The sequence below is a fragment of the Aythya ferina genome (genome assembly GCF_964211825.1).
Source record: "Aythya ferina genome assembly, chromosome: 17".
Taxonomy (NCBI): Eukaryota; Metazoa; Chordata; class Aves; order Anseriformes; family Anatidae; genus Aythya; species Aythya ferina.
In genome coordinates, this window is record NC_140316.1 from 8,287,319 (window position 1) to 8,306,994 (window position 19,676).

The 19,676-nt window shown below is 50.7% G+C and overlaps 1 protein-coding gene across 4 annotated transcripts in view; it reads left to right on the top strand.

Annotated features, from left to right (window-relative positions):
* PXN (paxillin) overlaps window positions 1-19,242 on the top strand; it is a 41,702-nt gene extending 22,460 nt beyond the window's left edge. Inside the window, exons 2-15 of one of the 4 annotated variants that reach the window (XM_084538695.1) lie at window positions 832-1,058; window positions 1,534-1,649; window positions 3,584-3,723; window positions 4,092-4,293; window positions 4,810-4,945; window positions 9,267-10,283; window positions 11,073-11,342; window positions 12,007-12,411; window positions 12,894-12,974; window positions 14,355-14,525; window positions 14,870-15,043; window positions 15,600-15,681; window positions 16,047-16,195; window positions 17,733-19,242. In XM_084538695.1, the coding sequence (XP_084394821.1) occupies window positions 832-1,058; window positions 1,534-1,649; window positions 3,584-3,723; window positions 4,092-4,293; window positions 4,810-4,945; window positions 9,267-10,283; window positions 11,073-11,342; window positions 12,007-12,411; window positions 12,894-12,974; window positions 14,355-14,525; window positions 14,870-15,043; window positions 15,600-15,681; window positions 16,047-16,195; window positions 17,733-17,999 (3,437 nt within the window). In that variant the 3' untranslated portion in view covers window positions 18,000-19,242. Of the gene's footprint in view, window positions 1-831; window positions 1,059-1,533; window positions 1,650-3,583; window positions 3,724-4,091; window positions 4,294-4,809; window positions 4,946-9,266; window positions 10,284-11,072; window positions 11,343-12,006; window positions 12,412-12,893; window positions 12,975-14,354; window positions 14,526-14,656; window positions 14,725-14,869; window positions 15,044-15,599; window positions 15,682-16,046; window positions 16,196-17,732 lie in introns of those variants that run through there. The other 3 variants (XM_084538696.1, XM_084538697.1, XM_084538698.1) reach the window with 3 other exon arrangements.
* Window positions 19,243-19,676: the final 434 nt, after the last annotated feature.

Below are 19,676 nucleotides of genomic sequence, written 5' to 3' on the forward strand. Positions count from 1 at the left end.
GCGGGGAGAACCCCAGAGGGGTGGGTTGCCTCGTCCCATCGGTGAGGGGGGAGCGTTTTCCCTGCTCTGAGGTTTCTGAGAGGTGCTAACCTTGTGACGTGGGTTCCTCTGCCTGGCACCAGCGCCGGTGTTTCTAGCGGATGGAAGTTTTTTTTTTTTCTTCTCTTCAGGAATTTGTGAGCAGGCTCCACCCAGCGAGCTGAGAATTGTTTCCAGGAGAAGAAACTGCGTTTACCTGGCAGGCTCTGGAAACCAGTTAACTGTTTGTGTGATGTACCGAGGGGGATTTTTGTTAGGAAAGCTGAAGAACGTAGTCCTGCTGCCATGCCGATGGGCTAATTTGAAAGTTGCACGCTTCTTGCAGTGCCTGAAACTCTGGAGAAAGCCCCTCCCGAGATCTTGTTTCCTGCAGAAAGCAGTGCCTGCGGCCACGTGAAATGACTCGGTGATGATGTGGGGCCTGTAATTAGCCTGTGTCAATACCCTGTTGCGGGTCAATCTCTAGGCAGGTTCCTCCCTGGCTGCTTCTCTGCAGGGCGCAGCGAGGCTGCGGGTCCTTCGTGCTGGGTGGCTTCCCAGTTAAGACAAAAATCTGAGGCTGACCGAGTTTTTTCTGGCTGCTCTGTTTCCCCTTGATGTTTTTCTTTGTACTGGAAGCCCTGAGCTGCAGCGGTGTTTCACAGTGCATTTAGCAGATCACCCTAGATGAAAACTCTTCCCAAAGACCTTCTGATGCGGACATCCTGAATAACGAGACGAAAGAGAAAACGCTGTTGTCCAGGATTTCACTTTTATTTTATTTTATTATTTTTTTTTTCTTCCTTTCTGCAGACGCCTTACTGGCAGACCTGGAATCCACCACCTCACATATCTCCAAGCGCCCGGTGTTTCTAACGGAGGAAACGCCGTACTCCTACCCAACTGGAAACCACACGTACCAGGAGATCACTGTGCCACCTCCAGTGCCCCCGCCGCCCTCCAGCGAGGCCCTAAATGGCACCGTGATCGACCCCTTGGACCAGTGGCAGCCCAACGTGTCCAGATACGTCCACCAGCAAGTGAGTGAGCGCGTGGCGATGGAGATGGGGAAGGTGCCTGTTTGGGTGCTGCAGTCCTCTCAAGGACGCAGATGAGGGGAAGGAATAGTGAGATGTGAGGATGAGGTTGGATAAGCACAGAGAGGGGAAATGGGGGGATGTGGAGGTTTTTAATAGAGCTAACCAGTCGGAACAAATGGCGAAGAAGAACTTGAAACCCACTGTCGTTGTTTCAGCAGTGGTAGCGTGATGACATTAGTGTTAGTCACCCGTCCTGCAGGCTGGGGGTTTCCAGCACAGATCTGCAACTTGGAGGCTCGTCCGAGGCAAGTGGGGGGCAGTTGTCCTGGTGCAGCTCCTCTCCTGGAGGCTGGCTTGGCTGCCTAACAGACAATTGTTGTGCTGCTGGGCTTTCTCCTGCGGTGTGTGAGGTTGCAGCATGGTGTGTGTGCTTGTGTGGTGTTCTCTGTTCCTAACACAAGTCTCATTCCCACAGCCTCAGTCCCAGTCGCCTATATACAGCTCTAGTGCCAAAAGCTCCAGTGCCTCCGTTCCTAGGGACGGGCTCAGCTCTCCTTCTCCTCGTGCCAGTGAAGAGGAACACGTCTACAGGTATCTTGTTCCCATTGACAGAGAAGCCTGACTCACAGCTCGAGCTGCCTTCTGTAACTGGAAACAAACACTCTGCTCCTTGTATATGTTCTGCTGCCCAGTGTTGGGTTTTGTTAGCTTGTTTGTAAGGGGCTACAGAACCTTTTGTACCTGCTTCAAGTGTTAATGTGGGCCTTTAGTTTGCTCAGCTGTAGGAGAGGTTAAGGATCCATCAGACAGGACTGGATCTGGATTGGGTTGAAGGTTACAATCCAGGGACAAGTGACAAATCCGGCCCCAAAGTTCTTGAGGAGGTGGGTGGCCTTTGAGTCAGTTGTCTCAGGGAGCTCAGTTACCCGTCACCTGGCAGGGTGCACGATGATTGGAATTTTCATGTAAATTGACATTTTTTTTAACAAAGGCTTCAGAACCTCCCTGTCACTGCTACTGACTACTTACTGCTTTATACCCACAAAGACAGCTCAGAGGTTGGCGGGGCAGCCTGTATGGGTTGTCCTGTGTGTTGTGCTGACAAGGGGCTGAGAGAGGAAGAGGTGGTCAGGACTTCATCTCTGCCGGCCCCACACAACGCACTCTGTTCCCAGCGCCTTTTTACAGTGGTGTTTCACTGGTGTCGTGCTCTAACCACGCCTAGCTCTTCCTGCTGAGCAGAAAGTTGCTTGCAACCAGAACTACTTCTGGGTAGAACCAGGCGTAACCAGAGATGGCCCAATGGAGGCAGTAATTGCAGTTTTTTCAGAGGGCTGCGTGCAATTAGTACAAAATGAAGATAATTAGGGCCCTGAATCCTCCTGTAAAAGGGCCTGGCATGGCCTGGTTCTGGTCTGAATTGCAGCTTGTGTGCTTGGGCCAGGATGAAGTACACCCTCCTCAGACTGCGTTTGTGGACTTTGTTTTCAGTCTGAAGAGAAAGATAAGAACTGCCTTTATGGAATTTAATAATTGTCGCTGGTGCAATAGGTGTCAGAGTGCTAAAGCCTGTCTTGGGTTAACTTTCTGAGCAGGATCTGGGAGTGTGCAGGAAACAGAAATTCCCTTTTTGCATTTGGAAAGCATCTTTTTGATGCAATAAGAACCTCTAGAGCATTATGAGTTATTTGTCTACTTGGAGAAAAGTATTTCCCTGCCATTGATGATGGGAAGACTGTTATTACAGTGTAGTTACTGTAAGAAACACCGGACTTGTCCTCAATTGTCAGTTTTGCTTTGAAACAGCTTGCGATTGTGTGTAGCTAAGTAGGATCACCCTTACAGGGTAAGCAGTAATTGCAGCTAGTGCTTTATATGTGCTCCTGTGTAGGTAAACTTTAAAGGCCCGTGTTTAACGTGGTGGAAAATGCTTTCAAATTACTTCCTTATAAATTGGTTACAATTCCCCAAATAAAAGGTTTGAGGACTTGAAAAGAGACCTTGTGTGCTGCAAAAGGTTGCCACGTAACCTGCCACTTTTGGCTTTTTGTTGCTAGCTTAAGATTTGTACTTTGCCTCCTCTCCAGTCTGTGCTGGCCCTGCATCCCCTTGTTTCAGAGGAGTTATTTGCTGCTCGCTGTGATGTCAGCAGAAACAAGTAATTTTCCCGTATGCCAGCTAATGGTTCTGCTGCTGTTCTGTGCATCTTGGATCTGCAGACAGTTAACTCTTTGCTACAGGGCTGTGCAGCACGCGGTCCTGAAAATCCAAGCCCCTGTCTATCAGTGCTGTTTCTTTGTAACTGACAAACGAAGATGTGGCTGAGCAAACTGAAGCTGTGGCTAAGCAGCAGCTCTGTTGATAGTCACTTCACAAAGCATGCGTCATCTTTGCCCACTGGTCTAAAAGCCCCAGTTGGAAAATCACACGGTACATGTGTAAACTCTACCAACCTAACACAGATTTCCCTCCATTCTTCTGCTGTATCTTGAAGTAGAAGTTTTGTGCTTCCCTTTTGTTTTTAGTTTCCCAAATAAGCAGAAGTCTGCAGAACCATCTCCCACCATGACCAGCACCTCTCTGGGCAGCAACCTCTCAGAACTGGACAGGCTTCTCCTGGAACTGAATGCTGTTCAACATAATCCCCCAAGTGGCTTCCCAGCAGGTAAGGAGTAGCAAAACGTTTGGTATTAGCAGATAGTTTGCTTCCCAAAGTAATAGCCTACTTTCTCCTTCCAACATCCCCTCTGAGAGAAATGCCCCCAGCCCCGATCAAAGACTCATTTAGCATGGGTGGGATCTCTTGAGGTCCAGCACCATACTCAAACTCGGTCCAATTTTAAAATTGGCTCTAACTGCACACTTTCAAAGTTAGATTATGCTGCTCAAGTCCTTGTGCATTTAAGTGTTGAATATCCTCAGAGATGGAAATTCCACAAGGTTTCTGGGCAGCGCATTGCTCTTCCCTCTGATCTGTGTGTATGTATGGACCTCTGTGTCTGAGCTACTCTTTTCTGCTCCCCCTTTCTAAAGACGAGGCCAGCAGAAGCCCATCACTGCCCGGCGTGACTGGACCTCACTATGTCATCCCAGAGAGCAGCAGCTCTGTGGGAGGGAAGGCTGCACCCCCTACAAAAGAAAAACCAAAGCGGAATGGTGGGCGTGGGATCGAGGACGTGCGTCCCAGTGTGGAGAGCCTGCTGGATGAGCTGGAGAGCTCAGTGCCAAGTCCGGTGTAAGTGGTGCTTCGGGGGCTGCTGGCTTCCCTGGGGCTGGACGGGCTCTTGTGGGAGTAGTGAGGTAGGGGAGGGACAGATGCTGCGGGGCCGTGATGGACAAGATGGGATTTGTCTGAAGGGTGGGAAATTCAACAGGCATGTGAGGATGCTGGTGCGCTTCTATCTACTGCATCTCTTCCTGGATGGAAAAAATAACACATTATGTCACTAGCAGCATGCTGAACTTGGGTTTATAACTGATCACAGATACCCGCTGTCTGGTGAAAGAAATGTTTGGTCACAGTCCCTGCCTTCATGGCTGAGGTGTATGTGCATGTATGTTTGTTAGATGTGGCAGAAAGAGGAGACTTCTCTGTGGTGTGGAGGTTCGATCTGGGAGGAGGGCTGGCCAGGGTTGGCTGTGCTGGTGAAACTTGCTGTGCTGTGCTTTTTTTGGGGGAACAGTGGGACTTTCAGTCTAGGAGGGCTCCCCTGTACCTAAATGCACTCTTTTTCTTTTTTTTTCTTGTCAGCCCTGCAATCACTGTGAGCCAAGGAGAGGTGAGCAGCCCCCAGCGTGTCACTGCCAGCCAACAGCAGACCCGTATATCTGCTTCTTCAGCTACACGAGAACTGGATGAGCTGATGGCCTCCCTCTCTGACTTTAAGGTGCTCCATCTTCACAACTTATGCTTCATCTTGTCCCTCCCCATGTCCAGAGTCTCTTGCCTGTTGGCCGTGTCTACTGACCTTATTTGGTCTCCCAAATGGCCTCTTTACCTCTCATCCTTACTCGGAGAAAGTTCCTCTGGGGTTATTTGCACTTTGTGTGCTGCTGTAGGTTCTTGACTTCTATAAATTCTCATCACTGGCATGGGTAAGGCAGTTCTGGGGTCTGTTTTTCCTTCCATCCTGCAGTTTGTCCGTGTTTGGCAAAGATAATGAGCTCAGTTACTGCTCAGTGCAGGGTGAATTATTTTGCTGTGCTGCAACTGAACAAGAAGTAGGGGAGCATGGGACACCATCTGCTTATTGACAGAGACCAGGCTCTCCTGTTCTATGGGATGGCCCCCTCTGGAATGCATTTTTACGCTGATGTGCTTTCCCTGAGGAGGGTGTGTTAGGGGCTTAAAGGTATGTGGTATGAACACCGAAGCCTTTGCATCAAACAGCTGGAGGCTTCAAAGGTTTCCACCTGAAAACAGTATCACTTGTTCAGCTCAAAAAAGAGTTAAAGGCTGAGCTTCTTGGGGAGTAGAGGATAGCAAACAGTGTTCAGAATTGTGTTTACAAGTCAACCTATTGCACTGGAAAGGAACTGCTACCGGTGCTTCAGTTGTGAGTGGCACATAGAAAATCCCGTAATAGGATGAGCAGGGGAGTAACTTGTCTGTGGTCATCTTGATGAAATTTTTGGCATACATCTTTGGATGATTTATAAACGCAGACATTTCTTATTCATAGAAGTATGCTATCATTCTGACACTAAGTGATTAACTGGAGTTTATTTTCATACTATTTCATTTACCCACAATCGTAGCAAAAACTGCTCTTGCTTTCTACTTTCATCTGGTTCACTTAAAGCCTTGCTGAATTATTCACTTGAATTTATTCTGAGAGAGCTGGAGAAGCAAATACCTAACACATTCTGTATGTTGTCGTTATTGGGTGTGCCTTTCTTACAAGCATGTGTAAGTTTGCTTTGTAATCCTAAGCAAGTCCCTTACTCACATGGCAGAATCTGCTGGTGCTTGGTGTTTCTTGCCTGTGCTGCACTCCATCTCCTCCTACCAGGAGTTTAGATGCGAGGCAGACAGAGCTGAGCAACACTTTGTGAGAAGTAAACAGGACATTCGGACACAGCTTTGTGGTTATTTGTGGTGGTCGTTCCCTCTGTGCCACATTCATGTGAGTACTTCCAAAGTGTGCTGTGGATTTCATGGAGATCCCTACAATACCCAGAGTTTTGACCAAGCGTGTGAGCTCAGAACCCAGCAGCGAGCAGCGTGTATGCTCCACGGGACTTTACTTGCCCTGGCCTTGCTGGGATTTAATTCAGTCTGTGGTCTGTGACTCATGTACACAATTTAGTGAGAATCAATGAGTTACTCACTGTTTGCTCTGGACTTAGTGTAGTTTGTATTTAGTCAACTGCAAACGTTGACACCTTCCTGTTGCTTTTTTTTCTCCATATTAGGTCCTGAGGTAGAGTGCAGGATATCCACAGCTATCTGTAAAATCTGTTTGCAAAATGGCACAGTTCGGAGGCTGGAGAGCTCCCACCTGTGCTGCTGGCAGCATACCTTGCCTTGCTCCTTCTACACACTGTGGGAGTGCCAGGGCCTCGTGCCCCTGCCGGGCTCAGAAACAAGCTCAGGGCATGGTTGTTGTCACAAGCCTTTTGCTCCTTGGTGAGCTCTTGGCAACTGGGAATTCCCTTGCCCAGCATTGATTTTTTTTTTTTTTTTTTTTTTTTTTTTTTGCAAGATACAAAGAGGGGATGTTTCTAAGTGTGGGTGTTCAAATGCTTTGCAGTCTTGGGAAAAGGCCTGAGATTCTTTCTGTAACTCCATTAAAATTGCATGACAGCCTAGCTGCTTCCTGTATGCTGCCCTCCTCCCTGGCTTAGTTTCTGGTTGGACTTTAACAAACTGAAATGCAGCAAAATTTTAAGATTTGAGCTCTATAAACACAGTGTTAGGATTTTTGTAAGTCTCATCTGTATATAAATGTTGTTCCCCTGAAGCACCCACAACATGATTTCTGTGATCACTTCTCTTGATAATATTGTCCCTGGCTGTTTTTAACAGCTGTCCTCCTTCTTCCTGTTCTCCTTGTTGCTTCATTTTCCCTTCAGTCCTTTTTGTTTGTTTTTACCTCCCGTATTTGTGCCAGCTAGTGGTATTAGCTTGTCTGTAAAAATGGACTTGTGGTCTGTTCCAGTGGCAGGATGGAAGGGAGAGAAGTGGAGCCTTTCCTAAAAGTGCAAGATGAAAGGCTGTTGTTTGAGTGCCAGACCTGTGTGGGGCTGCAAGAAATAGGACAGAAAAACCGAGTCCAGTATGCAATTAGCTGGAGCTGGTTCAACTGCAAGTTCCAGCAGATGGGGGTGGGAGAAGTGGCAGCACTGATGTTTAATTTCCCTCATACCCCAGGGTAAAAGCTGCTGTAACAGACTGATACATTTTATCATCATTTTTCTCACTTTAATGAGTTGCTCATTCTCTTTGCTTACAGAATCCATTTGATTTTTGGTTATCTAGCTCATCAGCGGCCATGGAGATTACTTAATGCACTTGGTTTTTCAGCCTCTGCCACTCCTGTGTAATACGATGCCTGCTTGCTGCGTGGTGAGGTGCCTTTAGCTGTAAACTGCTGTGTGTGCAACCTTGCTCTGAATTTGGAGTTTGTGTGTTTTTAATAGGCTGGAAATACTTGCTTCTGAGCAAAATGACAGTCTTGCTGTCAAAATGACCGGCTTTAATTTTAGAAAGTCTAGAAATGAGTAAATATGAACCCTAGCATAAAAAATGGTTGCTTTTATGGGTATATCTGGGGGGTATAAATACAGAGGAGGGCAATATTGGTTAACTTGTTATTTTAACTGAGGAGTGTACTTGCTAGTTCTTCTCATCTTGCTGTGCTCCCTGAAAGGAGGAGCAACCTGTGATGAATTGTGGTTCCCTACCACGTTCCAAGTAGTCTCCCTGTAGTGCTACTGCTGTGACTTCACAGATTTGTGTGCTTGCCAGCTCCTGACCCCTTGGGATGGTAGCTGCGTAGGCCAGCTGAAGGTATATGTCTTTTCCACCTTCTGGCAAATTTTGTGCATGTTCTGGTTAATTTTAGCCGTCAATTCATGGCAAGTGTCCCAGAAAGGTAAGTAAAGACTGAGATACTGTGCATGGGCTTAGAAAGGTTAGAAAGCCCTGCTACGTTAGAATGTGAGCATCTAACTTCTTAAAGCTTCTTTGGAAAGCGTGGTGAAGAATCAGAGCAGCTCTTGATAGCTGTCGGATGTGGGAATCCTTAAGCTAGGCTTTTAAAACTGGCAGGACAGCATTGGCCTGAAGTTGGCCTGGCTAACCCGCTGTTCTGATTGCCTTTCTGTAAGGAAAAGGAGAAATACCAACTTCTCTCCTAGAGCTGAGCCAGGAGCCACTGGAAACAGGGAAAGGAGCATCCACAATCTTTTGTTTTTAAAACACCCTCTAGTCAAGGAAAACCAAAAACTTGGTATCAGTCATTGTTAAGAGTGTATTTTGGATTAAAATTAATACTGATTTTGTTACCATGTAAATGTGGAGATGGTTAGATTAGCCTGTTCCCCTTAGGCCACAATCAAAGCAGAGTTTGCAAGGGCATGGAGCGACTGCCAGGCTTGTTGAGATTCAATGTGTGTCACGTCCAAGGTGAGATTAATGATGTGGGTAGAACAAAGCCCATGTCATCTGTTCTTGCTGTGCTTGCCCTGGAGCTTTGTTTTCATTGCCATGAACATAACCAACCGCAGCACGCTGTTAGTGTATCAAGAAGAAGAATGTCAGGGTTTGTTCTATTCATTGATTGCTTTTTTCAGCTTCGAAATGTAAAATCTACATGGCTGGCTATGAGTAAGTTGCTAATCTGACCTTTACTCAGAGTCCAGGCATTCCTGGGTTTGTTGCTGGCTTCCTGGCAGCTGTCGCGTGCCCCCATCACAGCTGTAGGTGAGCATGAGGTGTTGCTTAGGAGGACAGCATAGAAAAAGGATCTTGATGGCTCTAGAGCTTCGTATCCTGTGATCTCATGCAAAGATCAGCACGCTGTCACGTTAGTTCTGCTCTTTGATATCTCATTCTCATTCCTTGTTCTCTGGTGTAAGGCTCTGGACTGACATGGCTCTTTGATTTGGAGGTCCCAGTTGTTACAATGCTGTATACCGTGCTTATTTTTTCCCTTTCTTCTGTCTTTGTTTTTTTCCTTGTTCCTTCTGTCTCCTTTCTTGCAGACTAGTTCCACTATGTCTCTGATTTCTGAGCCCTCCCCAGAACTGGTTCCCAGCTCAGCAGATGCAGACTCCATCGACTCTCATCACAGCTTAGCAGTGCTTTGCTCTTCCAAACGCCCTTCTGCGAGTCACAGCGGGGACTTGGCAGCACCAACATCTGCCCCCTCAGCTGGGGAAGGCAGTCACGCTGTAGCTCTGCCTGCTTCAGGGCATTCTGCTGCTCCTACACGCGTGCCTTCTTTGCCACAAACGGTCCCTGTGCCCCCTCCGCGTGTCTCTTCTGCTGCTCGTGGGGAGCAGTTGACCTCTGCAGGCTTGGTTAGGCTGAGCAGAAAGCCTGACTCATCTAAAAAGGCTTCCCAGGCTGTGCCAGCTTCCAGCTTGGAGTTTCTGTGTAGGTCTGCTGAGGTGGAGGCACAAGGCCTGGAGTTGGCAAAAGAGAGTGAGAAAAAGGAGCAGAGAACAGACCCCAAAATCTCAAGTGTCCCGATCTCAAATACTGGTCAAGGGAACGGGCAGATAGCAAAAGACCCGGGCCAGCAGGGAGCATTCAGGGATAATTCAGCCCTTCCTTCTCAGGGCAGAATTGTGGAAACAGCTTTAGATGAGCTCTGGGCCCTGGAGCTGGCCGAGCATCTGCCAGAAGTACACGCAAAGCATGAGAGGGTTTTGAGTCCTGTGTGTGAACCTTCTGTCACGGCCATGGATCGGCGGGACGTCTTCCCAGACACTAAAAAACAGTTGGGATTTGTTGTGGAGCATGGACAGGAGCTAAAAGCTCCACGTGAAATCCAAGTAGATGGCTGTCCTGATCTGGGCCAGAAGAGGCAGAGCAGAGGGAGAACTCCTTGGAAGGCAGGAGCTGCTACCATGACCAAAGCCAGAGGAGAGCAGGAAAACGAGCAGTTCACAAGCTCTGCAGTTGCTCCCCAACCTCCTGAAAACCTTTGGAAAACTGACTGGGATCAGCTGCACGTCTCCAAACCACCCGTTGAGAGGATCTCTGCATCGGGCCAGGCAGGCACCGCACGAATGCGGGAGCAGGATGAGTCCAGGCCTGAGCTGACAGCTCACTAACGTTTGTGTGTGCTGTGAGAGCGCCCGGGCTCACCCGCACTAACAGCATGCAGTGCCCAGCTGCGTGTCATGGATGTGTCAGGTCCCCTGCTCTGTCCTGTGGCCTCCTCTGCATGCTGGTGAGCAGGACAGAGCACGGCAGGCTGCAGGGACTGCCCTGTGAAGGGGAGTTTTATTCCCTGACTGGAACAAGGCAAAAGTCCTCTGAAAAGTTGAAGGGCTGCTTCATGCTTCTGGAGGTTGTTCCTGACTTGGGATGGCAGCTCCTCCGCTCTGCTGAGCCTTTTTAGGTCTTGTTGTCAGACCAGTCAGTGTTCCTTCCAGCCCTGCAAGTGTGCTTTGTGCACCAGCCACCTCTGACCCAGAGTCTTTTCCCTGCAAAGGGCAGACACAGAGGCTGCTGCGTGTCCCTGCGATGCTGAGGGTTCTTTAATGCTCGGCGGAGCGGTCGTGCTGCACCTCCTATCTTGGCTTCCTGCTGGGTAATCTTTCCCTTCCTTTTCTAGATAGTTATTTTTGGCTGCAGTGATTATCCTTACGGGGTTTTTCCTTGCACTGAGTCACTGTTCTGGGCTGTGCCAAAAGGAGTTTTGGCATTGTGGAAGAAATGTCATCACTCTTCCTGCTCTGCTCACAGCTGTCACTAATAGCCTGAGTTTGTGCTGTTGCATCTTGAGGCTTGCCCCTACCTTGCTCTTCTCTGCTGACACTGTTACCTTTGTCATTTAGATTAAGTCTTTAATCAAGAGGACAAAAGAGACCTCGAATGTGCATCCCATGAATCGGGACCTCTCTCCAAGGCGTAAGCTAGGTCCTGCGATCTTTCACAAGTCAAAGTCCCAAGATCGCTTGATTGAGGAGCTGCAGGACAGACTGGGCATCGCCAAGCAGGAGGAACAGGAGGAGTGGAAAAGCCAGGAGGACTGGCTGACAGAGGGGGTCGTTATCACTGCCACACCCCAGGGAGAGGAGCAGAATGGTGGACAGCAAGTAGAGAAGGTAGAAAGGAGGGGGTGTCTTGGGAAATGCCAGCATGTCCCTCTGCCCAGCATGGCGTGGAGGTGCAGGTTCACTCTGAGTGTCCTAAGCAAGACAAAATGAAGAACTAGCTCTTCCTGCTCCCCCTTGCCTGACCTGAAGAGGGAACTGGCTCTTGGGTCCTAGTTCTCCTTGTTTAGGAATTGGAGTAGTACCTGAGGGCCCTGGTAGTGGTATCTGTTTGGGTCTGCTGCTGTTGGATATCAAATATCCATGCAGGGATTATTTGGGAGCCATGCTGGGAGGCCTGGCATAGGCAAGCTTTGTTTCCTGCCTCTGCAGGAAGTTCTGGGTGGAAGATGCTCCTCCTCAGAGCGACGCAGAGAAACAAATTTTCTGGTTCCTTGCCCCTTGCCTTTTTGCTGCTTTTTCCCCTTAGACAAAGAAGGTAAAAGCCAGCAGCCTCTGTTCTTACCCACTTGTGCTTGGCCGTGGTTATGAGGCTGACGTCCTGTTCGTGCTTGGGTGCAAACCCCAGGAGGTTCAGAAGAGGAAGGGGGAGAGCACCGGGCAGTAAGGACTGGGTTATCGCCTGCTCCGTGCTCCCAGCCTTCCTGGAGCAGGAGGTGCTTGTTGGTTCCTCTTTGGCTTTATTCACTTCTCTTCTTCCTCCGTGTCTTTCTAGGTGGTTTTCCCTCCAGAGTCCCCGCACCCCCCGAGGAGGACGGTCTCTGTTTCAGCCTCTCCCCCGCTCCAGCCTTTCACAGAAGCTGCAAAGACAGCCCCTGCTCACGCTGCTGCCCCTCATGTCCCTGGCCCCACACCTCTCCTCCCTCTCCCACCTCAGCCTTCCCACCCACCATCTATCTCAGCTCCTCCTCCAGCCTCCTCCTCCTCCTTCAGCTTGGCTCCCCAGCCTCTCTTCCAGTGGGAGACTTCTGCTGATGATTATCATGAGCTTTCTGGTGGGGGCACCCCTCCTTCTGAAGACCCTGGGCACTCCTCTCCCCAGCCTTGGACCCCTAGCACCAAGACAGTTGTTTCTGTTGGCTGTCAGACTGAAGATGAGGCTTTCTTCCCACAGATGCAGGCAGGCTTGTCTTTTCTGTTTATTTTCTTTTTCTTTTTAGCAGAATCTTGTCCAGTCCAACCACTGCTCCCAGCTTGGTGGCTCAGTAGATGTTGAGGCAAAGGCTGGTGCTGAGGTGTGGTGGGAGAGCAGAGCCGTTGGTAACAAATCAATCCCAGCTCTGCCTGTCTGCCACAGAGCACGGCTGTGCAATAATCGCTGGGGTGCGTGTGCTTCCTGCCTGCCCTTTGTGCAGCAGGGATCACGTTGGCTTTATTTCCCTCTGAGATAAAAAAAAAAAAAAAAAAAAGGTGGCTCTGAAGCTAGGGCTCAGCTCTCCTTGCCGTGATTGTCCTTGAAGTAGGGAGAGGGATGAAAAAAGACACCAAAAATCTCAAGTCTTACTATATTAGTCTGTGTGGCTGGCTGTCCCCAGTGCCAGTGGGTTTGGGGAGGAGATGGTGGGATCAAGCCTCTGCATCTTGACCTGTTGTGCTTTGCAGGTGACCTCCGCTCCTCCCCTCGTCGGCAGTGCCAGTCTGCTGGCTGCTCCGGCACCCCTGGGTGCCCCCAGCCCCGAGAAGGCAGGACCTGCTTTCTGTCCGCATGGCGTGCCCTTCTGGGGGTGCACGTGCAGCGTGGGGAGCGGAGCTGATGCTTTTTGTGGAGTGTGGTGTGCTGCTCCTTGAGCTCGTAGCTGAATGGGGAGGACAGGTTGTGCACTGGGCTCCACTGGTGAGCTAAAATTGTGTGTGGCCTGAGAAATGTTGTGCAAACAAGTGGAAACTGGGGTTTGCCACTGCGTAAACTGGCTGGCTACAAGTGCGAGCAGGATGAGGAGCAGAGCTCCTCCTGGGGCTGGAAGTGGGGGTTTCTGCCAGGCTCTGAGGTGCTTCAGCATGTCCTGCGCCCCGGCTGCGATGGCAGCAGGCTAGGGGGGTGTTGGCAGGCATGGATTTGATGTCTGTGCTTAATCTGTGCTCTTAGTAGGAGAAAACATGCTCCAGACTGACATCTCAGGGAGGGACTTCTTCTGGGTCTCTAAACCTGGCAGTAGGCATCGCAGCGCAGTCAGAGCAGTCAGCTGAGATAATCTCAACCTTGTTATCGCAGTTTGCCTGCAAAGGAGGCTTTGGTGCCCCAAGAGCACCCATACATTGTTCCCAAGTTACAAACCTGAGTAAAACTTCTCCCCCTGGCCTTCTTTGGGAAGGTGTGAGCAGCTTTCGCTGTGAGCTCCAGAACCTGCCTCTGAGACCAGTCAGGCGATCCCCTTCCCCGATCCCCTTCCCCAGCACCCCGCGTGCATTTCCAACAGACGTGGCAGTGTTCGCTGCTGCCGTGGAGGCACTGCCCTCTCTGTAGGTAAACACCAACTCCGACCGTTTCCTTCCTGCTTCCACTTGCTCGGCTTCGGCGTGGGCTGAGAGCCACCTGATGGGGTGAGGGAGACTCGGCACGGAGCGGGGCCGCAGGGGAGGGAGGAGCAGAGGTGCTTTGGCTGAGGGGGAGATGGAGCCTGGGGAGGAGAGGGGTCTCTGTCGGAGAGGACGACAGCGAGCAGCAGCGTAGGAGCAGAGAGAGGTCAAGGGGAAGAGGCCCTCGGCTGGCGTCTCTGCTTTGTCAGCTGGCCAGGAGCTGATGAGGTGAAGGGAGATTCTTGGCAGAGGCTTAGAGAGCGCTGTACTGACTGCTTGGGGTCTGCAAGTAACTTCTGCTCTGTGTGCAGCAGAGGAAAGGCAGATTCTTAGTTCGCAGCTCTGCTCTTACACATCCCAGGGCCTCTGCATGGGCAGAATTTGTGTGTGTACTTGATCCTGGCTCTCACCAGCTTCTGCAGCGAGTGTAGCTGTCTCCTAGCAATCTCCTGTCTCTGCAGAAGAGCCGCTGGCAGCAACAGCAGCCCTTTTCCAGGCTAGGGCAGCACCGCTTGCCTTACAGCCGCTGTTTTCTCTTCCCTGCAGTTCATGGCGCAGGGGAAAGCCGGCAGCAGCTCCCCGCCGTCCACAACCCCCAAACCTGGCAGCCAGCTGGACACCATGCTGGGAAGTCTCCAGTCCGACCTGAACAAGCTGGGAGTAGCGACGGTTGCCAAGGGCGTCTGCGGAGCCTGCAAGAAGCCGATCGCTGGGCAGGTGGGTCGAAGGTGCCACCCCTCTGCTGAAGCTTGGGCTGCAGCTGGGCGTAACGGGGAGGGCTTTTTCGTGAGGCTGAAGGGACTGGAGATGCTGGAGAAACTGAAGTACTCTATTTATCCACTGGCTAGGTACGCTGTAAGCTCCTCCAGTGACCTCTACCCTGCCCTTGAGGGACTGCCCTCTCCTGAGATGATAGGTAATTCAGTTTTCATGCTACCCCAGTCCAGGGCTCACTTGAGTAGTAGATCTTGTCATTCTTGCTGACCTCCAGCTGGTAACTTGTCATGTGGTCGAGGGGAGAACGAGGTAGAGGTGTCCTTCATAAGTTGTCTTCCCAACAGGTGGTTACAGCCATGGGGAAGACCTGGCACCCCGAGCACTTCGTCTGCACCCACTGCCAGGAGGAGATCGGGTCACGGAACTTCTTTGAGCGGGATGGGCAGCCCTACTGCGAGAAGGACTATCACAACCTCTTCTCCCCTCGCTGCTACTACTGCAATGGGCCCATCCTCGATGTGAGTTCTGGGGGGGTACAAACCGTGACACGAGGTGCTGCAGGCCTCAGTGTTTAAAAACTCCACCCATGTGTCCGGGGTGAAAGATTTTGTTTGGCGACTTCTATTTTTCCTTTGCACTGGCTCTGAAAGGGAAACGACTTGACCCTGTCCAGTTCTTAATGAACTTAATTAATGAGATGGGTTAGTCCCTCTTACCTTCACTGAGCTGTAATCCCTCAGAGCGTGGCTCTGTCATTGTGGTAACGATTCCCCAGCTCCTGCCTGTTGGTAGCCTGTAGTAAGAGGCACCAGTGCGCTAGCCCTGAGAGCTGGACGGGGCCCTGTGTAAGGGAGGAAGCCGTGTGTAAGATCCTTTTAGGGTAAAAGTGTGCTGTGGGGAAAGCCTGAATGAGCCAGAGGCAGGAGAAGTGACTCAGCTCTCTGAAGGACGGTCTATTTTAATGCACGCAGTTGTCAGCACCAACATTAAAGTGTTCTTCCACCCAGTGCCCCCTTGTTCACCTCCAGGCTGAACCCATGATTAACATGATTGTGCTTTGCTTCTTCTGAACAGAAAGTGGTGACGGCTTTGGACAGAACATGGCACCCTGAACACTTCTTCTGTGCCCAGTGTGGAGCTTTCTTTGGACCTGAAGGTATTACTGGTTCATACAAGGGGAAAACAATCTCCTCCCTGAGCTGCAGATAGGTGTGTAAGGCAGAGCTGCTGCTGGGGGCCAGCCTGAGAGATGACGGGAACTGCTGAAGGCAGAAGTTCCAAGGGAAATAGCTGTTTATGCAGAAGGGATACCACCAGGATTTTTTTTTTTCTCTCTCTCTGTCTCTGGAGAGGAAAAATATGCATGTGCATGTGTGCGCATGGGACAGGAAGGGCAGCAGAATGAGGAACAGCTGCCTGCTGTGTGTGAGGGGATGGGAAGGATGATCCTACCCGCACTGGTTTCTCCAGAGCTTGGCTGGTGAAGGTCAGGAGCTGATGCTCTTTGTTCTTCTTTGGCAGGATTTCATGAGAAGGACGGCAAAGCCTACTGCCGCAAGGACTACTTCGACATGTTTGCTCCCAAGTGTGGAGGCTGTGCCCGGGCCATCCTGGAAAACTACATTTCTGCCTTGAACACCCTGTGGCACCCTGAATGTTTTGTCTGTCGGGTAAGAAACCCAAGGTCCTTCAGGGCTGCTGTACGACCCCTGTCCTTTGCACCCTGCAGGCCTCTGGTCCCTTATCAAGACAAAGGCGTCCGTGGGGTCTTGAAGTACAGCCAGATAAAAACACGTCAGCACCAAGCACCTTCTTGTTCCTCTCCTGGTTTACGTGAAACTTTCTGGCTGCTTTGCTCTTTCTGTTCCCAGCTGCAGTTCTGGGCTTCTGCAGCAGCTCACAGATAAACAGAGACATTTGCTGTGGCCTTTAAACAATTATAAGCTAAGCTTCTCTCTAAGCACTTGCCTCAGCAATCAGATTTTGAGGCTCTTCCTCCCATGCTCCATCTGACAACGTAAACTAATGAGACTGACCTTGTTCAGGCAAGGCAGTGAAGTAGTGGCAGGCTCCATGCAGCAGGCATAATAAGCAGGAATACTGCAGATTAAATGCTTGGCGCTCTTTCAAAGTGCCTCACGAGTATTAACTCTTACAGGCCCCAAGAGATGAGCAAACATAAGCCAGGCTTTCCTAGAGTGGGGAAGAAAGGGAAAGAAACCAGATTCAGCAGCAGAATTGCGGGTTGCGGGTGTGATTGTGACCCAGCGTGGAGCGTTGAGCCACTGGTGGCCCTGCGTGCTGGATGCTGTGTGCACACAGGTCTGGCTGCCTGTGACCCTGTGCTCTCCCAGGGGAAGAGGAAGGTGCCTGGGCTGAGCAGCACCAGGGTTATGGAGATCTGGCTTCCGTGGGCCTTCCTGCTGCCATGGACGGGATCCTCAGCTCACCCTCAGGCCATTGCCTCAGTTCACCGCTTGTACAAGGGGGGAATCTCCCCAGCCTTGCAGGGAGGATGGGGGCTTCTGCTGCAGGTTGTGCTGTCACGTTCTCAGCTGCCTGGTACTGAAGGCGATGACGAGTGCTGGGCTTCAACAGGCACAGGGCTGGCGTGTCCTCGTCTGTGCAAAATCATTAGCACTGTAGAAGAACCAGGGGTTTCTCCCAGTAGGGATGCACATATGCCTGGTGGAGGTATTTCAGGTGGAATCCCCATCCTACATAAAGCATACCTCTGTGACACCAGCCATTCCAGAGAGCACTTTTAAATACGAACTGTGCCTCATTTTCCCAGCTGGACCTAGTGCCAGGTTCATTAGGTTTTGCTGTATTAAAGCCTGTGTTGGTCCCTGCCTTCCGCCTCCTATTGTGGGGAAGCCGCAGTGAGATTAGGAGAAAAAGGGGAAGGTGCTCTGCAGCGTGTCCTGCCTTGAGAGAAGGAGCAGTGTTCTCCTTCGTCCTGGCTGAACGCATCTGGTAACTCCTATTTTCTTTGTGTGAGAGAAGCCAGCTGGAAAGGGCCGTGGTTGTTTCCCTTGCTTCTGGCTCTGTCTATCCTTGGAAACTCTTCTTGATGGGCAGACTTCGGCTCTGTGGACAGCAGGATGATGTTGAAAGCTCGTGCCACGACGTGGAGGAGATTTGTGGAGCCTCCCACATCCCCGGCTTGTTACTGAGTCTGTCCCCTTGTGCTTTCTCCCCCTGCAGGAATGTTTCACCCCATTCATCAACGGCAGCTTCTTCGAGCACGACGGGCAGCCCTACTGCGAGGTGCATTACCACGAGCGTCGCGGCTCGCTGTGCTCTGGGTGCCAGAAGCCCATCACAGGACGCTGCATCACTGCTATGGGCAAGAAATTTCACCCCGAACACTTTGTCTGTGCCTTCTGCCTCAAGCAGCTCAACAAAGGAACCTTCAAAGAACAGAACGACAAGCCCTACTGTCAGAACTGCTTTCTCAAACTCTTCTGTTAGAGGCGTCCTAGCTGGGAGCTAAGCATCTTTCTGCCTCCCCCCGGGCAGTTCTGTCTCTCTGAACATTACTGTGATTTCAAAACCTTCCCAGGCAGGGGAGAGGGCGGGTGGGGGGTGGGGGGTAGTGCTTGCTGCTGCTGCCTCGAGGCAGCAGCTCCAGAGACGGACCATTAAACTGGAAATGCCCTTGCTGCGTCTCAGCAGAGAGAGGCAGTCCCCTGGCTCCTGTGTGCAGCTGGGTGTGACCGACAGCTGAGCTTAGCCCGAGGGCTCCACCAGGGAGCTTCTCAGCCCCCTCCCGGCAGCAGGAGCCTTAGCCAGTACATTTCAGCCCGTTTCAGCCTGTGTCAGCGCTCTGAGCACTCCCTGACGCTGGCAGACAACGCAGCCCTCTGTCCTGACACCTCTCTGAGGCTCCTGAGCGCAGCCCGAGCTGGTAGCACAGCGAGGGCACCCCACGAGCTCAGCACCACCCTGCCTCTGCTCCCTGGGGCCGCGGGCACCCCTGGCTTACCGGGAGCCTCAGCACAGGCAGCCAGGACCCTGCAAGGGTCTCTCCAGTTCCATTACACTGTAAGGAGTCGATACCACTTTTTTTTGTTGTTTGTTTGAAGAGGAATCAAGGTATTACTGTGTTTTTTTTTTTTTTTTTTTTTTTCCTTCTTTTCCCCTAGTTTGTTATTCCCTGCCCTCTCCAAGCCTCGGCCATCCCTCCGTGTGCTGCTGCGTGCCCCTAGGGGGACGTGCGGGGCCAGGCACCTCCCTCAGCACCCAGTCCCCTCGCCTGCTGCTCCCAGGAGATGGGCGGCAGGGCAGCATCGGCCCTTCTGTAGGAGCAGGGAGGTCAGGGCCAGCCTTCACCACGAGTGCCTGTGGTGTGCCTGCGTTATCCAGCCTGAAGTTCTCCCAAACACCCTCCTCTACAAGGTCGGGGAGAAGCGGAGGGGTTTAAGAAGCCAGGGAAAAAAAAAATCCACCCTTTATATGCTTTGTCCTTCCTCTCTTTGCTAACGAGACCTGTCAGCCCTCGGTATTTCCTTCCTGCGCTCCTGTTAAACGTGTTCCACGGAGAGATGCTAGAGCAATAACCTTTTGTACTGACTGTTACCGGCATAACCAGTCCCCGGGGGCGGGTGTGTGAGGCACACTTGGTTTTACTATCGAAATGAATACTGTATCCTGCCTTTGATAAGATTTCTACACTGATTTTGAATTCATATCTAATTTGCTTTTAATCCTCTTATACCGAAATTGGTTTTGAAGTGATTTTAAGAAAGCGCCTTTTATATCTCGAGCTGTGCTGTGCCGGGCAGCGTGCCCGCGGGGCTGCCCCTGCCTTTGTAACCTCGACGCTGTGTTAAACCCACCGGCCCTCGCCTGCTTCTTTCTGCGGGGGGCGCGAGGGGCTGCAGCCGGGGGCAGGGACCACCACCTCCATTTTATTTTTTATGTTTATTTTATTTTTTATGTTTATTTTATTTTTAATGTTTATTTTATTTTTAATGTTTATTTTATTTTTTATTTTTATTTTATGTTCTTTCTTTCCCTTTTCCTTTTCTCTTTTATTTTACTTTTTTCTTTTTTTTCTTTCCCTTTTCCTTTTTTCTTCTTTCCCTTTTATTTTTTGCTTCTTTCCCTTTTTTCCTTTTCTTTCCCTTTTATTTTCTTTCCCTTTTC